Here is a 19,280-nt window from a genome sequence, read left to right on the forward strand (position 1 = left end):
CTGGAGTATTGAGTACCGGTTTGGTCTCTTTCTCTACAAAAGGATGTACTTGCCATCGAGGGAAGTCACTGACCTCCATTCCAAGAAACAACCTTCAACCTCCACCCTCTGCAATGAAGATTTATCAGCTTGATTCCTCGGCTGAATGATGAGATGGAATAGACTATTTTCTAGAATTACTACCAGTGACTAGTGGTGTGCCATAGGGGTTAGTGTTGGGACCCTTGTTATTTGTTATTTACATAAATGATTTGGATGCCAATGCACATGGCTTGATCAGTAAGTTTGCAGATGACACGAAATTAGGAGATCTTGATCAGTTAGGGAAGTGGGCCGTGGAGTGGCAAATAGATTTCAATACAGATAAGTGTGAGGTGATGTATTTTAGAAAGTCAAACTAGCGTAGGACTCATACTACGAATGGTAGGGCACTAGGGAGTGTTATGGAACAGAGGGACCTAGGAGTACGAGTGCATAGTTCATTGAAAGTGGTGTCACAGGTAGACAGGGTGGTGAAGAAGGCATCTAGCATGCTGGTCTTCTTCAGTCAGGACACTGAGTATAGGTGTTGGGATATTCTCTTGCAGTTATACAAGTCATTGGTGAGGCTGCACTTGGCGTACTGTTTTGGTCACCCTGTTATAGGAAAGATGTGGTTAAACTGGAAAAAGCACAGAAAAGATTTACAAGGATGCTGCCAGGATTAGAGGGCCTGAGTTATAGGGAGAGGTTGGCCAGGCTCTGTCTTTATTCCGTGGAGCATAGGAGAATGAGGAGCGACCTTATAGAAATGTTTAAAATTGTGAGAGGCATAGATAAGGTGGACAGTAACAGCCTTTCTCCCAGGGTAGGGGAGTCAAAACTAGGGGGCATAGATTTAGGGTGAGGAGAGAAAGATTTAAAAGGGACCCGAGGTGCAGCTTTTTCATGCAGAAGGTGGTGAGTATATGGAATGAGCTGCCAGAGGAAGTGGTTGAGGCAGGTACAATAGTATCATTTAAGAAACACTTGGATAGGTACACAGAGGGGCGGGGCTTAGAGGGATATGGACTGAACGCAGGAAATTGGGACAAGCTGGGTGGGCACCATGGTCGGCATGGACTGGTTGGGCCAAAGGCCATAGAGCTGTATTGCTCTATGACTATAGAATGTTGCCTGAATTAGAGAGTATTAGCTATAAGGAGAGGTTGGACAGACTTTGATTGTTTTCTCTGGAGCGTCAGAGGCTGAGAGGTGACCTGATAGATGTATATAAAATTATGGTACAGATAGGATAGATGGTCTGAGTCTTTTTCCCAGGGTAGAAATGTCAAATACTGGAACGCATAAAGTGAGAAGAGAAAAGTTTAAAGGAGATTTACAAGGCAATTTTTTTTACACACAGAGAGTGGTAGGTGCCTGGAATGCACTCCCAGGGAAAGCGGCGGAAGCAGATGTGATAGCAATGTGTAAGAGGCATTTAGACAGACACATGAACAAAGGGCCGGTTCCTGCGCTACACTGTTCTATGTTCATGTTTATGCCAGCAATATTATCTTAGGGCATCTTTTAGGAATTTGATTTAATTCCCATAATGGATTTGAACTTTGCGATAAATATGATACCATACAAACCTGGGAGTGAATTCTCTTGCAATGAAAAATTAAATAACAAGAACAGGACAGGAAAACAAAGTAGGGCTAGAAATTGTCATAAGTATAATAGGCCATATAAATGGGATTCTGCATAGGAATGGAAATTTGGGGAAAATGCCCTATATTTACACTTCGTATTTAAAGAATCCTGCACAGGTAAAAGGAGGTACAAGTGATCTCTTCCTCTTGGTTTGAATAGAAGGAAAGTATTTAATAGCTTCAGAATGTTTTAAAAACATTTTGGAGAGTCTTAAAACATTTTAGTGATTTTTTTCATCTTTCAGATATTTAATCCTTTTACTCATTTGTACTTTTAAAGCTTTTAAATGTTTTTTGGACACATTTGAGCACATCCATTTTCCAGACATTTCCTGCTTTGGTTAAGACTATGGGGGTACGTTTGATGACTTAATAGTCTGAGCGTAGAGCTGAGCAGGACATCCATTAAAATCAACTGATGGAAAAACATCCAGGCTGCAAATTGAGTAGGTTGACTTCTCTGCCTGAAATCCTGACATGTACCCATCACTGCTGTTTTGCATAGGAAGCATTAATTTGCTGAATTTCCCCTTGAATCTTAACATACTGGAATGCCGAGAACTTGTGTGATTGATATAACTGTTGCAAAGGACTGTTTTTGCCAAACCTATTTGTTTCAGGTACAATAAGGATAAGCACAAGGGGATCTGGACCATGGGGAAATCCACTGACTCAAAGGTCTCCTCCAAACCACACCCACATATTGTTGCTGGGTCAATATTCACAAATTCCCTACCTGAAAGCACAGTGGGAGTATTGTCACCATCTGGATGCCAGAGGTTCAAGAAGAAGGCAGCTCCCCACCATCTTCTTGAGGGCACTTATGCTTGAGGAATGAATGCCAGCTTTGCCAGGGATATTGGACATTGAATATAGACTTTCATTCCAAGTTGGAATTGATGCAGATCCCAAAGGTGAGATGACCAATTACTAACTCTGTATTTCAGTTTAGAATAGATACTGATGTACAAATGGAGACTATTACATGGCATGTAAAACATCTTGTTAAGAAAATGGAAGCATACCGGTTTTGCAAGATCTCTCCAAGCTTTGCCTTCTTGCGTTAATTTCCAATCGGACTTCTGTGCTGAACATTTGGTCTGGCATCAAGTTCTGACTTTTCTCCTGCAGGATGCTTCGAAATACTGAGGAAAGCTCTGGATTGTCAATCAAGGACCCCTTCCTGGAACCCTCTCCTGCTGCACCATTGCCAGGGTAAGAAAACTCTGAAAATGACTGCGAGAAAAGTGGAAGTGAAGAAAAATAATGGTCTTCGCCAAAGTCAGAGGGGACTGTCATATACATTATTCCAACGAACAGTGTCTTGTCAGTAAAAACATACACAAGAACCACCCTGATAAAACCATTCTCAAGGGAATTCCCAATTGGAATTGAAGCATCAGCCAGGAACTGTCAATCCTGAGACTCTGTGATCCTACTGCTCCTGTCAGTAAGAGCCCCTATGAATGTCCACAGTAGTAGTATGCTGGAACCAATCAAACAACCTGAAAAGCCATTCACTCCGCCACTGGCACACAGTGGATGCAACGTGCAGCATCGACAAAATGCACTGCACTATCCAGCCAGGCTGCTGCAACAGCAGCTCCCCCACCCATGATCCCTACCACCAAGGAGGACAAGGGCAGCAGGCATATAGGAACACTGCCACCCACAGGTTCCCCTCCTATCCTGGAACCCCTCCCCAACATTCTCTGTGGGCCATTCTTCCCAGGAGAACTGCGGTGGCTCAAGCAAATGGCTTGTCATCTCCTTCTCAAGGGCTATTAGGAATGGACAATAAATTCCAGCCCTGGCAACAACTGTCAGATCCCAAAGTTGAAAATAAAGCCAAATGGTGCAGAAGAAAACTATCCATGGTCCTTGCTATTGTCCTACAGCTGGTCCACGTTGGAGCCAACAGCTCCACAGGCACTAACTGATACCTTCCATACATAGCTATTTTGCATGAATGCGTTCAGGAGGGAGAAAATTGGAACAAGCAGAAAGGACAGACTTATTTTTGAATGGGTAGAACAGGACCATAGGGTGGGCCCCAGTGACTGCACAATTTACTAGAATTTCTATTGGGGCAAATAAAACAACTTTATCTTTTAATTTAGCAAGAGCTGCCTTCCGACAGTGTAGAGAGCCTTGTTAATTTAGAGCCACAGGAGTTTTGCTCTGTTTCTAGCCGAGCAAAGATTGCTCAGTTCTGAGCTTGGTGTGTGGGTTTTAGCGTAGATGGGGATTTTCTGTGGGCTCAGGGCTGAAGACAGGTAACCTGGAAGAATTTGTGTTTCAAATATCCTGCAGAATTTAAGTTACAGTTCCTTAAAGTGATATTTCTTGCCAAAGGCATCCTGATTATCAGACTGGAGTCCCTATTATGGGAGGTTTGTATCAGAAGGTTGTGGTGTACAAGAACAGGCCAGAGGGTGAATAATTAGTGGGGTCAGGTTTTGAAGGTGATTGGTTCAGTTGGGGAGACATATGACTGGAGAGTATGGGGTTGGGAATAGCCGTGCAGAGGTTTAATGGGTAACTTGTTCGGCCTGAAGGAAACATGCTTCTCCTCCTGACTCAGAGCTGTGCATAAAGGCACTTGACTCAAAATTGTCTGCTTTCAACCATTGGGTTTCCTCAAGGGTTGGGTTACTCAGCTAAGTGCTTTAAACTGAAGGCAGACAGCCGCATTTGATTAGGTTTTCAACCTGCCTCCCACAAACAGATATGAGCTGCCTCTGTTCATTAAAACTGGACGTGGAGATTTCGAGGGGCTTGGGTTGCTGGTTCACATTATTGAAATTTAACATCTGTCTTCACCCACCCACGTTTATGGGAGGTTAGCTTGAGCCTTGGATTCTTGAATGGGAAAGTATATAATTTCCCTGAATTACAATGCATCACACTGAGAAGCAACTGTCTATGTATTAGCTTGTGAGCTACAGATGCAATCATGTGTACAGTGTATTAGAATGTTTTCGAAACCAATGATGTATACTTTGGGAATAATATTATAATATTGCATTTTGCTTTACTGCTTTCATGCATATTAAAAGGGAAATAAATTTCCGTGAGACATTCCACTGCTTTACTTCTAACCTGAGTTTACTCTTTGGAAAATGTCAATATTTTTCTACACCAACACAAAAATACAAGATATTTGAAAAATCTTAAGGTTAAAGCTGTGCATCCATGGTAATAAGCAAACAGATTGTGTGGTATGATGTTGAAGCCACAGTCCAAATTTGGGGTTTACTCCCTCTCTCAATGCTCTACCTGTGAAGGTACTTCCTTATGCTTGGATACTGATGCATAGATGTCAGCCACTGCCTGGTGCTTTCCAGAGAGGATTTCTTCACCTCAGTACCCAGATCTACAGTGGCCGATAGAGTGTGAGGAGGCATCACAGCCAAGTTTGATGGTGCCTTATACATAAGTATTTTCAGAAGCTAAACATGGATCAAATAAAAAAAGTCAGGAACAGGAAACCAGCTGGTAACTGGATGTACAGTTTTAAAATAATTGCTAAAACAAGCAATGGGGAGGTGAAAGATTTTTTTTTAAATCAGAAAATATTGTCAAAGGGTGATGGAAGTTGTAACTTTCACAAATATTTGGATACTTATTTGAAAAAGGAACATCTGCAATATTTGGCAAGAGCAGGTAGTGGAACCAATTCAAAGAGCCATCACTGGCATGATGCATTCTATGGTGTGAGTCTGTCACTCTGGTTCACACACATTCACATTGAGAGATCCCAACTGACTTCAGCTAATTCAGCATCAGTAAGGAACTCTCAGCAAATCCCTGATCTGCAAAACTCAGGAATCTACTTACATTTGTTTGTAGAGACAGCTGGAAAATAGTGCAGTGCAGCTGCAGCAAGAGTTACCTGAAAGTCATTCCCCTCGAAATGTGGTGACGGAAGCTGGAGAGACGGGCGGCGAGATTGGGCAGAGTACTCTGAGTCCATATCAAAGTCAAAAGGATGCACCGAAAGCAGACGTTTATTTCTACGTTGCTGAGAGTATAGAGAGTAGAAAACATCTCAAATACTTTTCACTTCAAAATTATTTATATATCTTTTTCTTTACAAAAAAACAATATAAATGCCTTAATCAGAGCTTTGAAGGAAAAACAAGTAAAAACAACTAATTGAATAGCTTTTCCTAAAAGCCAGTGGACTGAATGATCTCCTCCTTTGCGGTTTAATTCAATGACTTCTATGACATTCTATAATGAGTACAGCATTAAAATGCTAACTGAATGTGCATTAGTAAGTGGAATTATTGAGTCCTAATTCATTGTGATGCCCCTTGAATTTCAGGATTAGGGGAGAAAGCTAATGGAAAGTATGTCATGGAAAAACTGATAAACTAACAGTTTAAAAAAAAGGAAATGCACTGCAAAGACACAGGTGATGATCACATGAATTCCATTTCCAGAGGAGGCTACTCATAGTGCTTGGGCATGCAAGACCTTGGTTGATTCATTCTCAAATCTTAGACAATGTGTATAAATGCTGTACAAACTTTTATCTGTGCGGTCTGCAACTCACATCTAATTACTACTTCTAAGTTAACCAATGTATCAAGACATTTTATAGTAAGTCAACGAACATCAGCAAGATATTGAAGAGAAGTTAGAGGACAGTGTAACAGTTTCAAGGAGGCTTTCAAAAGTGGGAAGAGATGGAAAGAAAGAGGGATTCACAGGAGGATTTGAAAATTCAGGCACTAGGTGACCAAAAATTTGGCCACTGATGCGAGGAGGTGAGCACGTTCAAGACACAAGAGAAAACATTCTGATTTTATCACCTCTGGAGGGGAGCCTCATCCAACAGGACTGTAAATCTGGAATCAGGAAACAAACTACATTTTGTTCTGACTATTGAACGTTTGGAAATTATATGCAGCTCAAGGATGAATTTCTAATACTTAGTCTTGGGGGATGGGCTGGGGAGAGGTTTTATGAGGAACAAACCAAATATTTTGTTTACATTTTGGTGAGGGTGGAAAAAAGCTTCCTTCTCTGAAATCCTCCCCCCTACACCAAGATTGAGAATGACACTAATTGATAATCTGCTTGGGGGTGGCATCCAGCCACCACTTGATGCCTTTTCACACGAGGCAAAACAGATAAAAAGCTAGACGTGGGAAAAGAGATTGAGGTGGCAAAACAAACCAAATGTAGAAATTAGAAAATGCAACTAGTAATGAATACAGAAATCAGCTTACAGAATGGTTAATTCAAATTGGGAAAAGGTGTTGCTCATATAAAGTGGAGATATAGAACCAGTAATACAAATTAGGTATGGATGTTGGTAGTAGTGAAGAAAATGAAGCTGACAATACAAATTAGATATAGAGATTTGGGAAAGGAGCTATTAAAAGGTACTAAATGTAAATATTGGAGCATCTGTAGTTAATTCCACAAAGCAAGTCGAAGGGCATTGGGAAAATTGTTACTTATGCAAGCCAGATAAAAAAAAAGAGAAATAGGATTGTTGTACTGGGCCCGAGTGAGACCACAGCTAGAATATTTTCCATGTTGCCTACCAAACAAAGGATATTCTTCTGAAAGAGGGACTGAGAGAAACGCCCTACATTTCCAATATTTGTATCCAGTTTATGTTAACAACATCATTTTGCAGTCTCTACCCATTTGAATTTTAATTATTCCATTAACTGGTCTCTTGATTACCAGCTACATTTCTGGAAGGTGGGGGGTTGGGGGGAGGAAGGTGATGGTGGGAAGGAATTAACATTAAGCAAACTTAGCCTAAACTCTCCAGAGTTTAGAAGAATGAGAGCAAATCTCATTGAAATATATAACACTCTTCTGGGCTTTGACAGAATAGATGCAGGGTCACATAGACCAGGCAACTGTTTGGCAAAGCACCTTCGCTCTGTCTGCAACGGCCATCTCGAGTTTCTAGTTACATCCCATTTTAACTCTCCTTCCCACAGCAACCTGCAATGGAGAAGGCAAAATGCAAATTGGAAGAATAATGTCTCATATTCCGCTTGGGTAGTCTACAACCCAATGGTATGGATACTGAATATACCAATTTCAGGCAAACCACAAGCCTGGTGCATTCCTTCCACACACACTCACCTGTCCACCTCATTTTCTTCTCCTTTTGTTCATCCCTCCTGTCCCCTTCCCCCAACTGGCTCCATCTGCCCATCATCTCCTCTCTCTCTCTGGCTCCACCTATCACCTACCATCCTCCACTTCCCCCACCCTGTCATAGAGTCATACAGCATGGAAATAAGCCCTTTGGCCCAACCAGTCCACGTCAACCAAGATGCCCATCTAAGCTATTCCCATTTGCCTGGGTTTGGCCCTTATCCCACTCAACCTTTCCTATCCGTGTACCTTTCCAAGTGCCTTTTAAATGTTGTCAATGTACCTGCCTCAACCACTTCCTCTGGCAGCTCATTCTATATACTGACCACCCTCTGGGTGAAAAAGTTGCCCCTCAGGTTCCTATTAAATCTCTTCCTTCTCACCCTAAACCTTTGGCCTCTAGTTCTTGATTCCCTAACCCTGGGAAAAAGACTGTGCGCATTCACCCTATCTATGCCCCGTATGATTTCATACACCTCTATAAGATCACTCCTCCCCACCCCCCCACCCCCCTTCTCCTACACGCCAATGAATAAAGTCCTAGCCTGCTCAACTTCTCTCTATAACTCAGTCCCTCAAGTCCTGGTAACATCCTCATAAATCTTTTCTGCACTCTTTCCAGCTTAATGGCATCTTTCCTATAGCAAGGTGACCAAAACTGAACACAATATTCCAAATGCGGCCTGCAGTATAACATCTCAACTTCTGCACTCAGTGCCCTGACTGATGAAGCCCAGCAAACCAAAAGCTGCCTTCATCATCCTGTCTACCTGTGACACTACTTTCAGAGAACCATGTACTTGTGCTCACATTTTAAAGCCTCCCAATTGCTGAATGTCCCTTTGCCCACAAACAACCTACTCCAATCAACTTTTGCAAGTTCCTGTCTAATACGATCAAAATTTCCCTTGCCCCAATGTAGAACTTGTGGACCAGATCCGTCCCTTTCCATAACTAATTTAAAACTAATTGAACTATGGTCACTAGTCCTAAAGTGCTTCCCCTTGCCCTGGCCTATTTCCCAAGAGTAGTCAAGCTTTGCCCTCTCCTTAGTAGGGCCTTCTATATATTGTCAGAGGAGACTTTCCTGAACACACTTAACAAATTGCACCCCATCTAAGCCCTTAGCACTATGGCAGTCCCAGTCTATATTAGGAGAGTTAAAATCCCCTACTATGACAGTACTATTATTCTTGCAACTTTCTGCAATCTCCCTGCATATTTGTTCTTCTAATTCTCATTCACTATTAGGGGGCCTATAGTACAATTCCAACAAGGTGATCAACCTCTTCTTATTTCTCAGCTCCGTCCACAAAGCCTCAGTGGATGGCCTCTTAGTAATTTTATCTTGGACTACTGCTGTGACGTTTTCCTGAGTCAGAAATGCAACTCCCCCTCCTCCCTTTCCTTCACTTCCATCCTGCCTGTAGCACCTGTACCCTGGAACATTTAGCTGCCAGTCCTGTTCCTCCCTTAGCCATGTTTCTGTAATGGCTAGAATATCCCAGTCCTACGTAGATATTCATGCCCTAAGTTCATCGGCCTTACCTGTCAGGCTGCTTGCATTGAAATAAATGAAATTTAATCCAAAAGTCTTTCCTTGCTCCCTGCCTTGCTGCCGCCTGTCTTGGCTACTGAACTGACCATTGATGAATTCTGTATCAACTTCCAACCTCCCATCTGCCTCACTGCTGGTTTGGATCCCATCCCCCTGCCAATCTAATTTAAACTCTCCCTAATAGCACAAGCAAATCTCCCCACCAAGATATTGGTCCCCCTCCAATTCAGGTGCAATCCGTCCCTTTTGTACAGGTCACCTCTGCCCCAGAAGAGATTCTGATGCAGAGTCTTGGCCTGAAACGGCGACTTACAACTTTTGCCTCCATAGATGAGTTCTTCCAGTGTTCTGTTTTTGTTCTGGATTCCAGTTTCTGTAGTTGCTTTTGTCTAGATATAGGGATGATGTTTCCCATGCATGGGGGGTGGGGGTGGGTGGGGGGAGCTCAAACTGGGGCCACAATCTCAAAATTAAGGTCGTTCAGTACTTTGATGAGAAGAAATTTCTTCACATGGAGGATAGTAAATCTATGGAATTCTCTGCCCAAGATGGCTATGGAAGCTCAGATGTTGAGTATATTCAACAGCCATGATCTTATTGTACAGTGGAGCAAGTGTAGGGGGTCATGTGGCCTATTCCTGCTTCTATTTTTTATGTTCTTATCTAGCAGTGAAAACCAGAGACAGCAAGATTGGGTCATCAGGATTTGTAATAAATATTTTCTATTAGTGTAGAATATAAAACTGCAAATTTTCTTTTCAATAAATGATGCACTTAAGGCTTTCAGTTCATATTAATGTCAATTAAGCTTTTAAAATGCACATCAATTTTATTTCCTTACCATGACTTTCCTTGGACTGTATTTTGCATGATTTATATAACCTGTTGTGATCTACACTTGCCTCAATTAAGGCTCCATTTCCAGCACTGTAACTAAGTTAACAGTACTGCACTTATTTGTTTATCTTGTACTTGGTGATTGTTGGCCAACATCTCCAGTAATAAATGTAATCAGCATGATTAAAGATGCCATTAGAAGACACAGTTCAATGTCTAAAATAAAATCTTGTAGTAAATTGTAGAAATCAGTGACATTTTCAAAAGCAGTGAAAGTGGTATTACTCTACTATAGCGCTGAGCCTCTGAGTTATCTAAAGTATCTTCATCCTCTTCAATGACCTCTGTCATCACCTGAGGATTGTATCCACCTGCAGGTAAGAAAAACAGAAGAGAAAAACACATCAATAATGCTGCAAATGTATTCTGACTGTGAAACTTTGACACCACATAAAGCCATGTGTTCTGGGATCACGTAGTGTTGTGCACTTCAGAAGGATAATATTGAAGATCAATTTCCCTTATGGTTTAATAGCATGGTAGACTTCCTCTAACATGTAGACTAAATCAGAGAGTACGTACTTGCGACATGTCACAGGATCCAATACGAATGATTTATGCAAACTGGAAGAAAGCAACTCCATGCTTAATTGGTGAACACAAAGAATTAAAGCAACTTCTGGTCCTGTTGTTAGCAAAGGGGGTCTTTCAACTGAGCAGAAATTTTGTCAATTGGTTTTATCTGACTAAGCAAATGAAGCAGGCACCAACTGAATAGTAGACTACGGAGCTAACAGAGAATCAGGAGCTTTCAGCGGCAAGTCTTTTCTAATTCAGATAAACACTTTGAAAGATAGTGTCCAGTAGCCTGTTGGAGGACGGAAAAGAAATCCACAACAGACTATGTATTGGAGGGAGTGGGGGGAAATGGAAGGCTAGATTTTTCAAGAGCGGAGTTATTTACTAATAGTGGTAAAATACTTAGGAAAGACGGGTGGAATATACTTGAATCTATCAGGAGCCTGCGTTTCTTTCTTTCACAACTAGGTGAACTGCAGATGAACGAAATATTGCTGGTACTGTTGCAGCAATTGACGATAGGGCAGTAGAGCTAATGATGTCAGGACTTATTGGGGTTAATCTTGATTTCATGTGATAGAGTAAAACAGGTGATAGTGAGTTGGCATTGAGTTTTACAGTATTCAGTATACAGGAAGATCTTGCCTCACAAGCCTGATAGAGTTCTTTGAGGAGGTGACGAGGAAGATTGATGAGGGTAGTGCGGTGGATGTGGTCTATATGGATTTTAGTAAGGCGTTTGATAAGGTTCCTCATGGTAGGCTTCTTCAGAAGGTCAGAGGCCAAGGGATCCAGGGAAGCTTGGCTGTGTGGATTAGGAATTGGCTTGCCTGTAGAAAGCAGAGGGTTGTGGTGGAGGGACTGCCCTCAGATTGGAGGGCAGTGACTAGTGGTGTCCCACAGGGATCGGTTCTGGGACCTCTACTTTTTGTGATATTTATAGATGACTTAGATGAAGGGGTGGAAGGCTGGGTTAGTAAGTCTGCGGACGACACTGAGATCGGCTGTGTTGTGGATAGTGTGGAGGGCTGTCGGAGCTTACAGAGGGATATTGATAGGATGCAGAGCTGGGCTGACAAGTGGCAGATGGAGTTCAATCCGGAGAAGTGTGAGGTGGTACACTTTGGAAGGACAAACTCCAGGGCAGAGTACAAGGTAAATGGCAAGGTACTTGGCAGTGTAGAGGAGCAGAGGGATCTGGGGGTTCATATTCACAGTTCACTGAAGGCTGCCTCACAGGTGGATAGAGCAGTTAAGAAGGCCTATGGGATGTTAGCTTTCATAAGTCATGGGATTGAGTTTAAGAGCCGCGAAGTGATGATGCAGCTTTACAAAACTCTAGTGAGACCACACTTAGAGTACCGTGTTCAGTTTTGGTCGCCGCATTATAGGAAGGATGTGGAGGCGTTGGAGAGGGTGCAGAGGAGATTTACCAGGATGCTGCCTGGATTAGAGTGTATGGAATATGAGGAGAGGCTTAAGGTGCTAGGGCTTTATTCACTGGAAAGGAGGAGGATGAGAGGAGACATGATAGAGGTATATAAAATATTGAGAGGAATAGATAGAGTAGACAGTCAGCGCCTCCTTCCCAGGGCACCAATGCTCAAGACAAGAGGGCATGGCTTTAAGGTTATGGGTGGGAGGTTCAGGGGAGATGTCAGGGGGAGGTTTTTCACCCAGAGAGTGGTTGGTGCATGGAATGCACTGCCTGGGGTGGTGGTGGAGGCAGATACATTGGACAGGTTCAAGAGTTTGTTGGATAGGCATATGGACAAATGTGAGATAGAGGGATACGCGGGAGGAAAGGGTTAGATAGTGTGAGGGTGGTTTGATGGACGGCACAACATGGTGGGCCGAAGGGCCTGTTTTGTGCTGTATGGTTCTATGGTTCTATGGTTCAAAAACATCAAAGACTAATCCCAACAAGGATTTTTTGGGAGACAATGGAATGCAGTGGATGCAATCTGTCTAATTTTCAAAAGGCCTTCGGTAAGGTACCCCATAAAATACTAATGAATGAGGTCAAAGAATGCAGAACAGGGACAAATAGCAGAATGGATTGCTTGTGGGCTTCAAGCCAGACAGCAGAGAGTACGAGTTAAGAGTAGCTATTTACAGTGGAAAAAAAAGTGGGTAGTGTTCCATAAGGATCAGTGCCGAGTCCACACCTGTTCACATTTTACATTAATGATCTGGACTCTGCAATCAAAAACACACGTTCTAAATTTGTGGATGATACCAAATCAAGAGGGGATGGTCAATACTGAGGAAGACTGCAACAAATGACAGGACTACATTAATAAACTTGCAGAATGGGCAAATAATTAGCAAATGAAGTTTAACAATGCAAGATAGTATATTTTGGTAGGAAAAACGGGAAGGTCAATAGGTAGGAAAGTGGAAGTTCAGGTGGGAGGAACAAAGGGAAGTTCAAGAGGAACAAAGGGAATTTGGTATGTACAAATACGCCAATCACTAACATTTATGCCACAGGTTAGCAAGGCCATTCAAAAGCAAACTGAGCACAAGGACTTAGTTTTGAAGGGATTGAATTGAAAAGTAAATTTATGGTAAATCTGCACTGAATCTTGCTTAGAGCTTACTGACAGTACTGTGTACAGTTTTGGTTCCCGTATTATAGAAAGGATATAAAGGCACTGGAGAAGATGCGGAGAAGATTTACAAGGATAATACCAGAAAGATGAGGGTATCTCCTCAGGAAAGGATGAACAGACTGGGTCTCTTTTCTCTTGAGAAAAGACTGAAGAGCAGCTTAATATCTTGATAATTATAAAGGCTTTTGTAAGAGAGGATGCAGAGAAAATATCTCCATTTGTGTGGAACAGTATTAGAGACTGTTACTATGTAGGCAGCAAGAAATCCAAGAGGAAATTCAGGAAAAAAAATACTTATCCAAAAAGTGCTGAGAATGTGAACTCACTGCTGCAGGGAGTGGTTGAAGTGAGTAATGTAGAAGCATTCTTTTGGAGACAGAGTGAGCATGTGGAGCAGAAAGAAATAGAGAGTTATGCTTATAGATTTAGATGAAGAAAACAGACTGCTAAAATGGAGCATTAACCCCAGTGTGGCGTGGTTGTACTGAATGGCTCACTTCTGTGCTGTATATCCAGTATATCTAATCTCGTGTAAGGGTCTTTTCTCAGATCATTATGGAGGAAATCATATTTACATCATGACTCTGATTACATCTTCAACATGACACTGGTTCTAGTTGATATGGACTTTAAGGTTGTCCACAGGTGTGTATTTAATTCAATATTATTGTTTGCCCTTTCTGCCATGAATTATGATCCTAACCGATGGTTCACGAGAGCTACACTCAGGAGTTGGGGATGTAGTACCTCTCTGAGTGATGACAAAGGGGTCAACTCGGGCCACAACCTGCACTGGGTCCTTTTCATGTCAATTGGTAGATGGATCAGCAAACTTGCTAAGGGCTGTTGGTGGCAAACAGGGAGGTGCTGTATTATTAGCATCACCGAATAAGCCCAGGAGTTAAAAACTGACGTTATCAGATTGCTGTAAAGCGGAAAACAAATAAAATATTTTGTTGTTTACTCACCTTGCAAATAAGTGTCTGATGCATCGTCAAATCCACCTTCTTCACAGTGTAAATCTGTAAGAGGTAACAAATATATTAACAATAAAATTTCAACTCTTTTCCTTGATATAATAGTTAATTGCACCACATTATACCATTAGAACAACTGCCTGGCAAAAGCTTGTGAAGCACTGAAGGGAGCCCGGGCTCAGGAAGAAATAGGGCCCAGATTCTGCCCAACAAGGAAACCAGAAAGGCTTCTCCAAATGAAACCTTCAACAAATCCCACCTACTATAGTCCAACCCAATCTAGTGATATTCCAGAAAATCTGCCCCCTTTGTGCACTATTTTAGCATGCTAGGCAATATTAAAATAATGAAAGAATTCCAGGAAGAGGGTATCAGTATCTGGGCCCCATATGACCTACTGTATATCAACAATTTGTATGAGTAGACCAAGTATCATCTTACCAAGTTTACGAGTTTTCTGATGATACAAAGCTGGGTGGGATTGTGACTAGGGAAGAGGATGCTAAGACACTTTAATGAGATATAGACAAGCTGAGTGAGAGGATGAGAAAAGGCAGGTGTAATATGATGTAGAAAAACAGGGTGACAGTGTAGCGCAGCAAATGGTGCTGATGCCTCACAGCTCCAACAACATGGGTTTGATCCTGACCTCCTGTGCTGTCTGTGTGCACTGTGCACATTCTCCCTGTGACCACGTGGGTTTGCTCTAAGTGACCCGCTTCCCTCCCACAGCCCAAAGATGCATGGGTTAGTGGGTTATTGGCCTCTGTAAGTTATCTCCAGTGTAGTTGGGTTGTAGAATCTGGAGGGATTGATAAAAATGGGGAAGGGGGGGAAGATAAGTTCCATGGAAAATAAGTGGGGGCAAAGCAAACTGCTGGAGGAACTCAGCAGGTCAGGCAGCATCTGCTCACAGAACTAATCCTCAGAATATACTCTCTAAGTACGGCCATGACGTTCTCCTTAATCAAAAAGGAAACTCACCCTTCTTCCTTACCCCCACCTCTAACCCTCCTGAAGCATTTGTGCCCTGCAACACTGAGCTGCCAGACCTGCCCATCCCTCAACCATGTTCCTGTAATAGCTGTAATATCCCAGGGCCATGTGCCTATCAATGCCCCAAGTTCATCTGCCCTTCCTGTCAGGCTTCTTTGTATTAAAATAAATGCAGTTTAGCCTATCAGACCTTCCTCGTTCCCCGTCCTGTCCCCTGCCTGCCCTGCCTGCTGGACTTGCTTGCCTCAACTTCTATATCAAGGTTGATAAATATGCTGCCTGACCTGCTGAGTATTTCCAGCATTCACAGTAGACTGGAAGGAATCAGAACTCTGAGTAAAATGGAACAATTTTCAGGTCTCTGAGGAAAGAACAATGAACTTGAGATGAATTTAGGCAGCGCCTTCGCAGACATTTGGAGTTAAACGGGTTCCTTCAATGCAGCAGGGTTCTAAGCAATAGGGAGGTCTCTTTACAAGAGTAAATGGGCCAGGAGGAGAGATTGAATGGGTTGTGATATAACTAAGGTTCAGAGGGATATGGGACAAAAACCAGCAAATGGGACTAGCTTAGATGGGCCTCTTGGTCAGCATGGATGAGTTGGGCCAAAGGGCCAGTTTCCATACTGTATGACTATGATTTGCTTCAATGTTTTCATCTGCCACACCACTGCTTTGGGTTCCTCCCCCTCCTCTCCCCATCAACTCAGTTAAAATCCTGCCAGGATAATGGTCTCCCTCCAGTTCAGGTGCAACCTGTCCCTCTTGTACAGGTCACTTCTACCCCAGAAGAGATCCCAATGGTCCAAGAATCTGAATCCCTCCCTCCTGGACCAGCTCTTCAGCCACACACTCATCTGCCATATCTTCCTATTCCTACCCACACTAGCATGTGGCACCAGGAGTAATCCACAGATTACAACCCTTGAAGTCCTGCTTTTTAATCTTCTTCCTAACTCCCTAGGAGCTTATCTTTTTATCTATCTATGTCATTGGTACCAATGTGATGATGATATAAGATGATACATCTTTATTGGTCACATGTACTTTAAAACACACAGTGAAATGCACCTTTTGCATAGAGTGTTCTGAGGGCAGCCCACAAGTGGAGCCAACATAGCATGCTCACAACTTCCTACCCTGTACGTCTTTGGACTGTGGGAGGAAACTGGAGCACCTGGAGGAAACTCACACAGACACGGGGAGAACGTAAATTCCTTACAGACAGCAGCGGGAATTGAACCCAAGTTGCTGGCGCTGTAATAGCATTACGCTAACCGCTACACTACCGTGCCTGCACAACCACCTCTGGCTGCTCACTTTCGGAGTGTTCTGCAACTGCTCAAAGATATCCTTGACCCTGGCACCTGGGAGGCAACATGCCATCCTGGAGTTTTATTCTTGGCCACAGAATTTTCTGTCTGTCCTATCGAGCCACTACAGCTCTCCTCATCTCCATTCTCACCTGCTGTGCGTCAGAGCCCAATGTGGTGCCACTGATCTGGCTGCTGCTGTCATTTTTTCCTGAGAGGCCATCCTCCCAGTAGTATCCAAAATGGTATATTTGTTTGAGAAGGAACAGCTAGAGGAGACCCCTGCACCATCTGCCTGCCCCTCCAGGCAGTCATCCATCTATCTGACTCAATATTTGGTGTCATGACACTCTCTGCCTCCTGCATGTTGCTCAATGAGTCCAACTGCTGCTCCAACCGATCATGTGGTCTGAGAGGAGCTGCAGTTGGACAAGCTTCCTGCAGACGTAGTCATCAGGGACACTGGACTTCTCCCTGATCTCCCACATCTCACAGGAGGAGCATACCACTTCACTGACTATCATCACTGCCCCTTTTAACAACTTAAGGAAACTAAAAAATCCTAACTTGCTCTACCTTGTTGCTGCTCGCCCTCCCCACCTAAGTCTGAGTTTTACCAAAGCCTGCACATTGACCTCACAGCTGCACTTCCAACCTCAACGCAGCCTTTTTCAAAGTGGCTGCTCTGCTAGATCTCGCTTCCCTTTTATTCACTGCTAGGCCTCACAGTAACAAGACAAACAGCTCCTCACCCGAGACACACTTCTTAAAATGGCCTCAACTGCTCCTCTTCCTTCTTGGGCCTCACAGTAACAAGACAAGTTGATAAGTTAATAGGCCATTGTAAATTGCCCCTATTGTGTAGGTAAAGTTAAAAACTGGGGTCAAATTGATGGGAATGTGGAGAGAATAAAATGGGATTAATGTAGGATTAGTGTAAATGGGTGCTTGATAGGTCAGCATGGACTCAATGGGCCAAAGAACCTGTTTCTGAGCTGTTTGACTCTATGAGTGTATAAAATGGCCACTTAGTGAGAGATACTGAAGTTTGCATTGATGGGAACACTTTCAAAATTGATGATAATGCATTGCTACATTAATTATCTAGTGTACTCATTAGCCAGCATTAGAATATTTAGATGACAATACTTTAACATATCTCAAATGAATAAATAGATACATCTTTGCAAACTTATGACCCTACTACTTCATTTAATGAAAATCACTGCTACTTAATTTTTATCTTCATCACTATTCTATTTATCCTTGTTTAGTTTCTTAAGGCATTACCCTTCCAACTAGTTCTCTATACTCTCCTATTGTTCAGAGAATAAGATTAGATAGATAGTGATAACCACAGCTAGAAGGGATGAAGGTGTACCTAAGTGTGGTAGGGGATATTTTTCTCCACTTTGAAGTCTTTTGGTTAAGCTGCGCATCACCTTGGCACTGCCAAAGTTTTTGAAACGAGACTTCACATGGGTATAAAACCAGTCCAGTGACCCAGTCTTCACAATCCTGAAAAAGCAGAGGGATGGATTTAGAACTAGAAGTTTATCCTTTAGCAGAAACCCATGTTTACAGTAGAGTTACTGAGATGCAGCACCATTCATTCCAACTCCCACTGGCACAACGTGCCTTCAAGAAGCAAGTGCCCAATTTTTTGCCAGACTTACTCCTATGGTGTCAAATTTAAATTCACCCTATTTCATTCATCTCAAGTTGTTTCTCCACTTCCATAAACATCAGGCATCTGCAATCTTGGTCCAATTTTCCCTCTCTGAAATTTCTTAATTCTTTAGTTGCTCCTTTCATTCTGCAGTCAACAGACTTTAAAAATCCATTTACTGCACCACTACCTCTTAATTATCTCAAGGAATGAATTTGGGGCTTTATGCACAGGGTTCAGCTGCACTGCAAAATCAGGAGGATTTTCTCTCCCTGACTGTAACCCAACAACTCAAAAAAAGTCTGACTGATCCAAAATCTGTCTGGCACGACATGAACATTCTTCAGCTGAGAAATCATTCTTTTGTGTGAAGTTCCTGAGGATTATGATCCTTCAAATTCATTAAGCATCATCGGGGCCAGATCTCAGGAATTGCATGTATGGTTGGCCAACTAGTTTCACTATAGATTCTGGATCAGAAGGGTGTACTTTTTTATGCCAGGAATTGAGTAGGCTTATCTTCTAGTGAAGTACTGTATTATCAGAAGTGCTATCCTGCAGATATGACATGAAATCAAATACTATCTGCTCTGTTATAATATTTAGATAGACTTTAAAGATGACGTGGAACTATCTGAAGAGCAGCAGAAAGATCTCATAATTTCCTGCCTGAAGCTACGCCTAGAAAAATAGATTGATGGCCATGTATCTCCATATTGGTGATGTGATCTTGCTCTGCATAAAACAATTATGGTATTTTCCCACAAGTATCGAGTGAGAAACCATTCCTGTATGTAATGTACTTTGATTTCTGTGAGCACCCAGAATCACAGCTCACACTCAATCTTCACTTGTACTTACCTGAAAATTGGTGTGGAAGCTTGCTCGGCCACTGGATCCTGGAAGTGTTCTGCTAGCTGAAGCATGGC

General features: G+C 42.5%; 1 protein-coding gene across 1 annotated transcript in view; it reads right to left on the reverse strand.

Moving 5' to 3' along the window:
- LOC127585077 (melanophilin-like) overlaps positions 1–19,280 on the reverse strand; it is a 94,586-nt gene that overhangs the window by 46,180 nt on the left and 29,126 nt on the right. The window contains 6 exon segments of the mRNA XM_052042648.1: positions 2,699–2,909; positions 5,569–5,697; positions 10,489–10,526; positions 15,561–15,609; positions 16,219–16,239; positions 18,038–18,200. Of these exon segments, the coding sequence (XP_051898608.1) occupies positions 2,699–2,909; positions 5,569–5,697; positions 10,489–10,526; positions 15,561–15,609; positions 16,219–16,239; positions 18,038–18,200 (611 nt within the window).

This window comes from Pristis pectinata, chromosome 1 (assembly GCF_009764475.1).
Source record: "Pristis pectinata isolate sPriPec2 chromosome 1, sPriPec2.1.pri, whole genome shotgun sequence".
Taxonomy (NCBI): Eukaryota; Metazoa; Chordata; class Chondrichthyes; order Rhinopristiformes; family Pristidae; genus Pristis; species Pristis pectinata.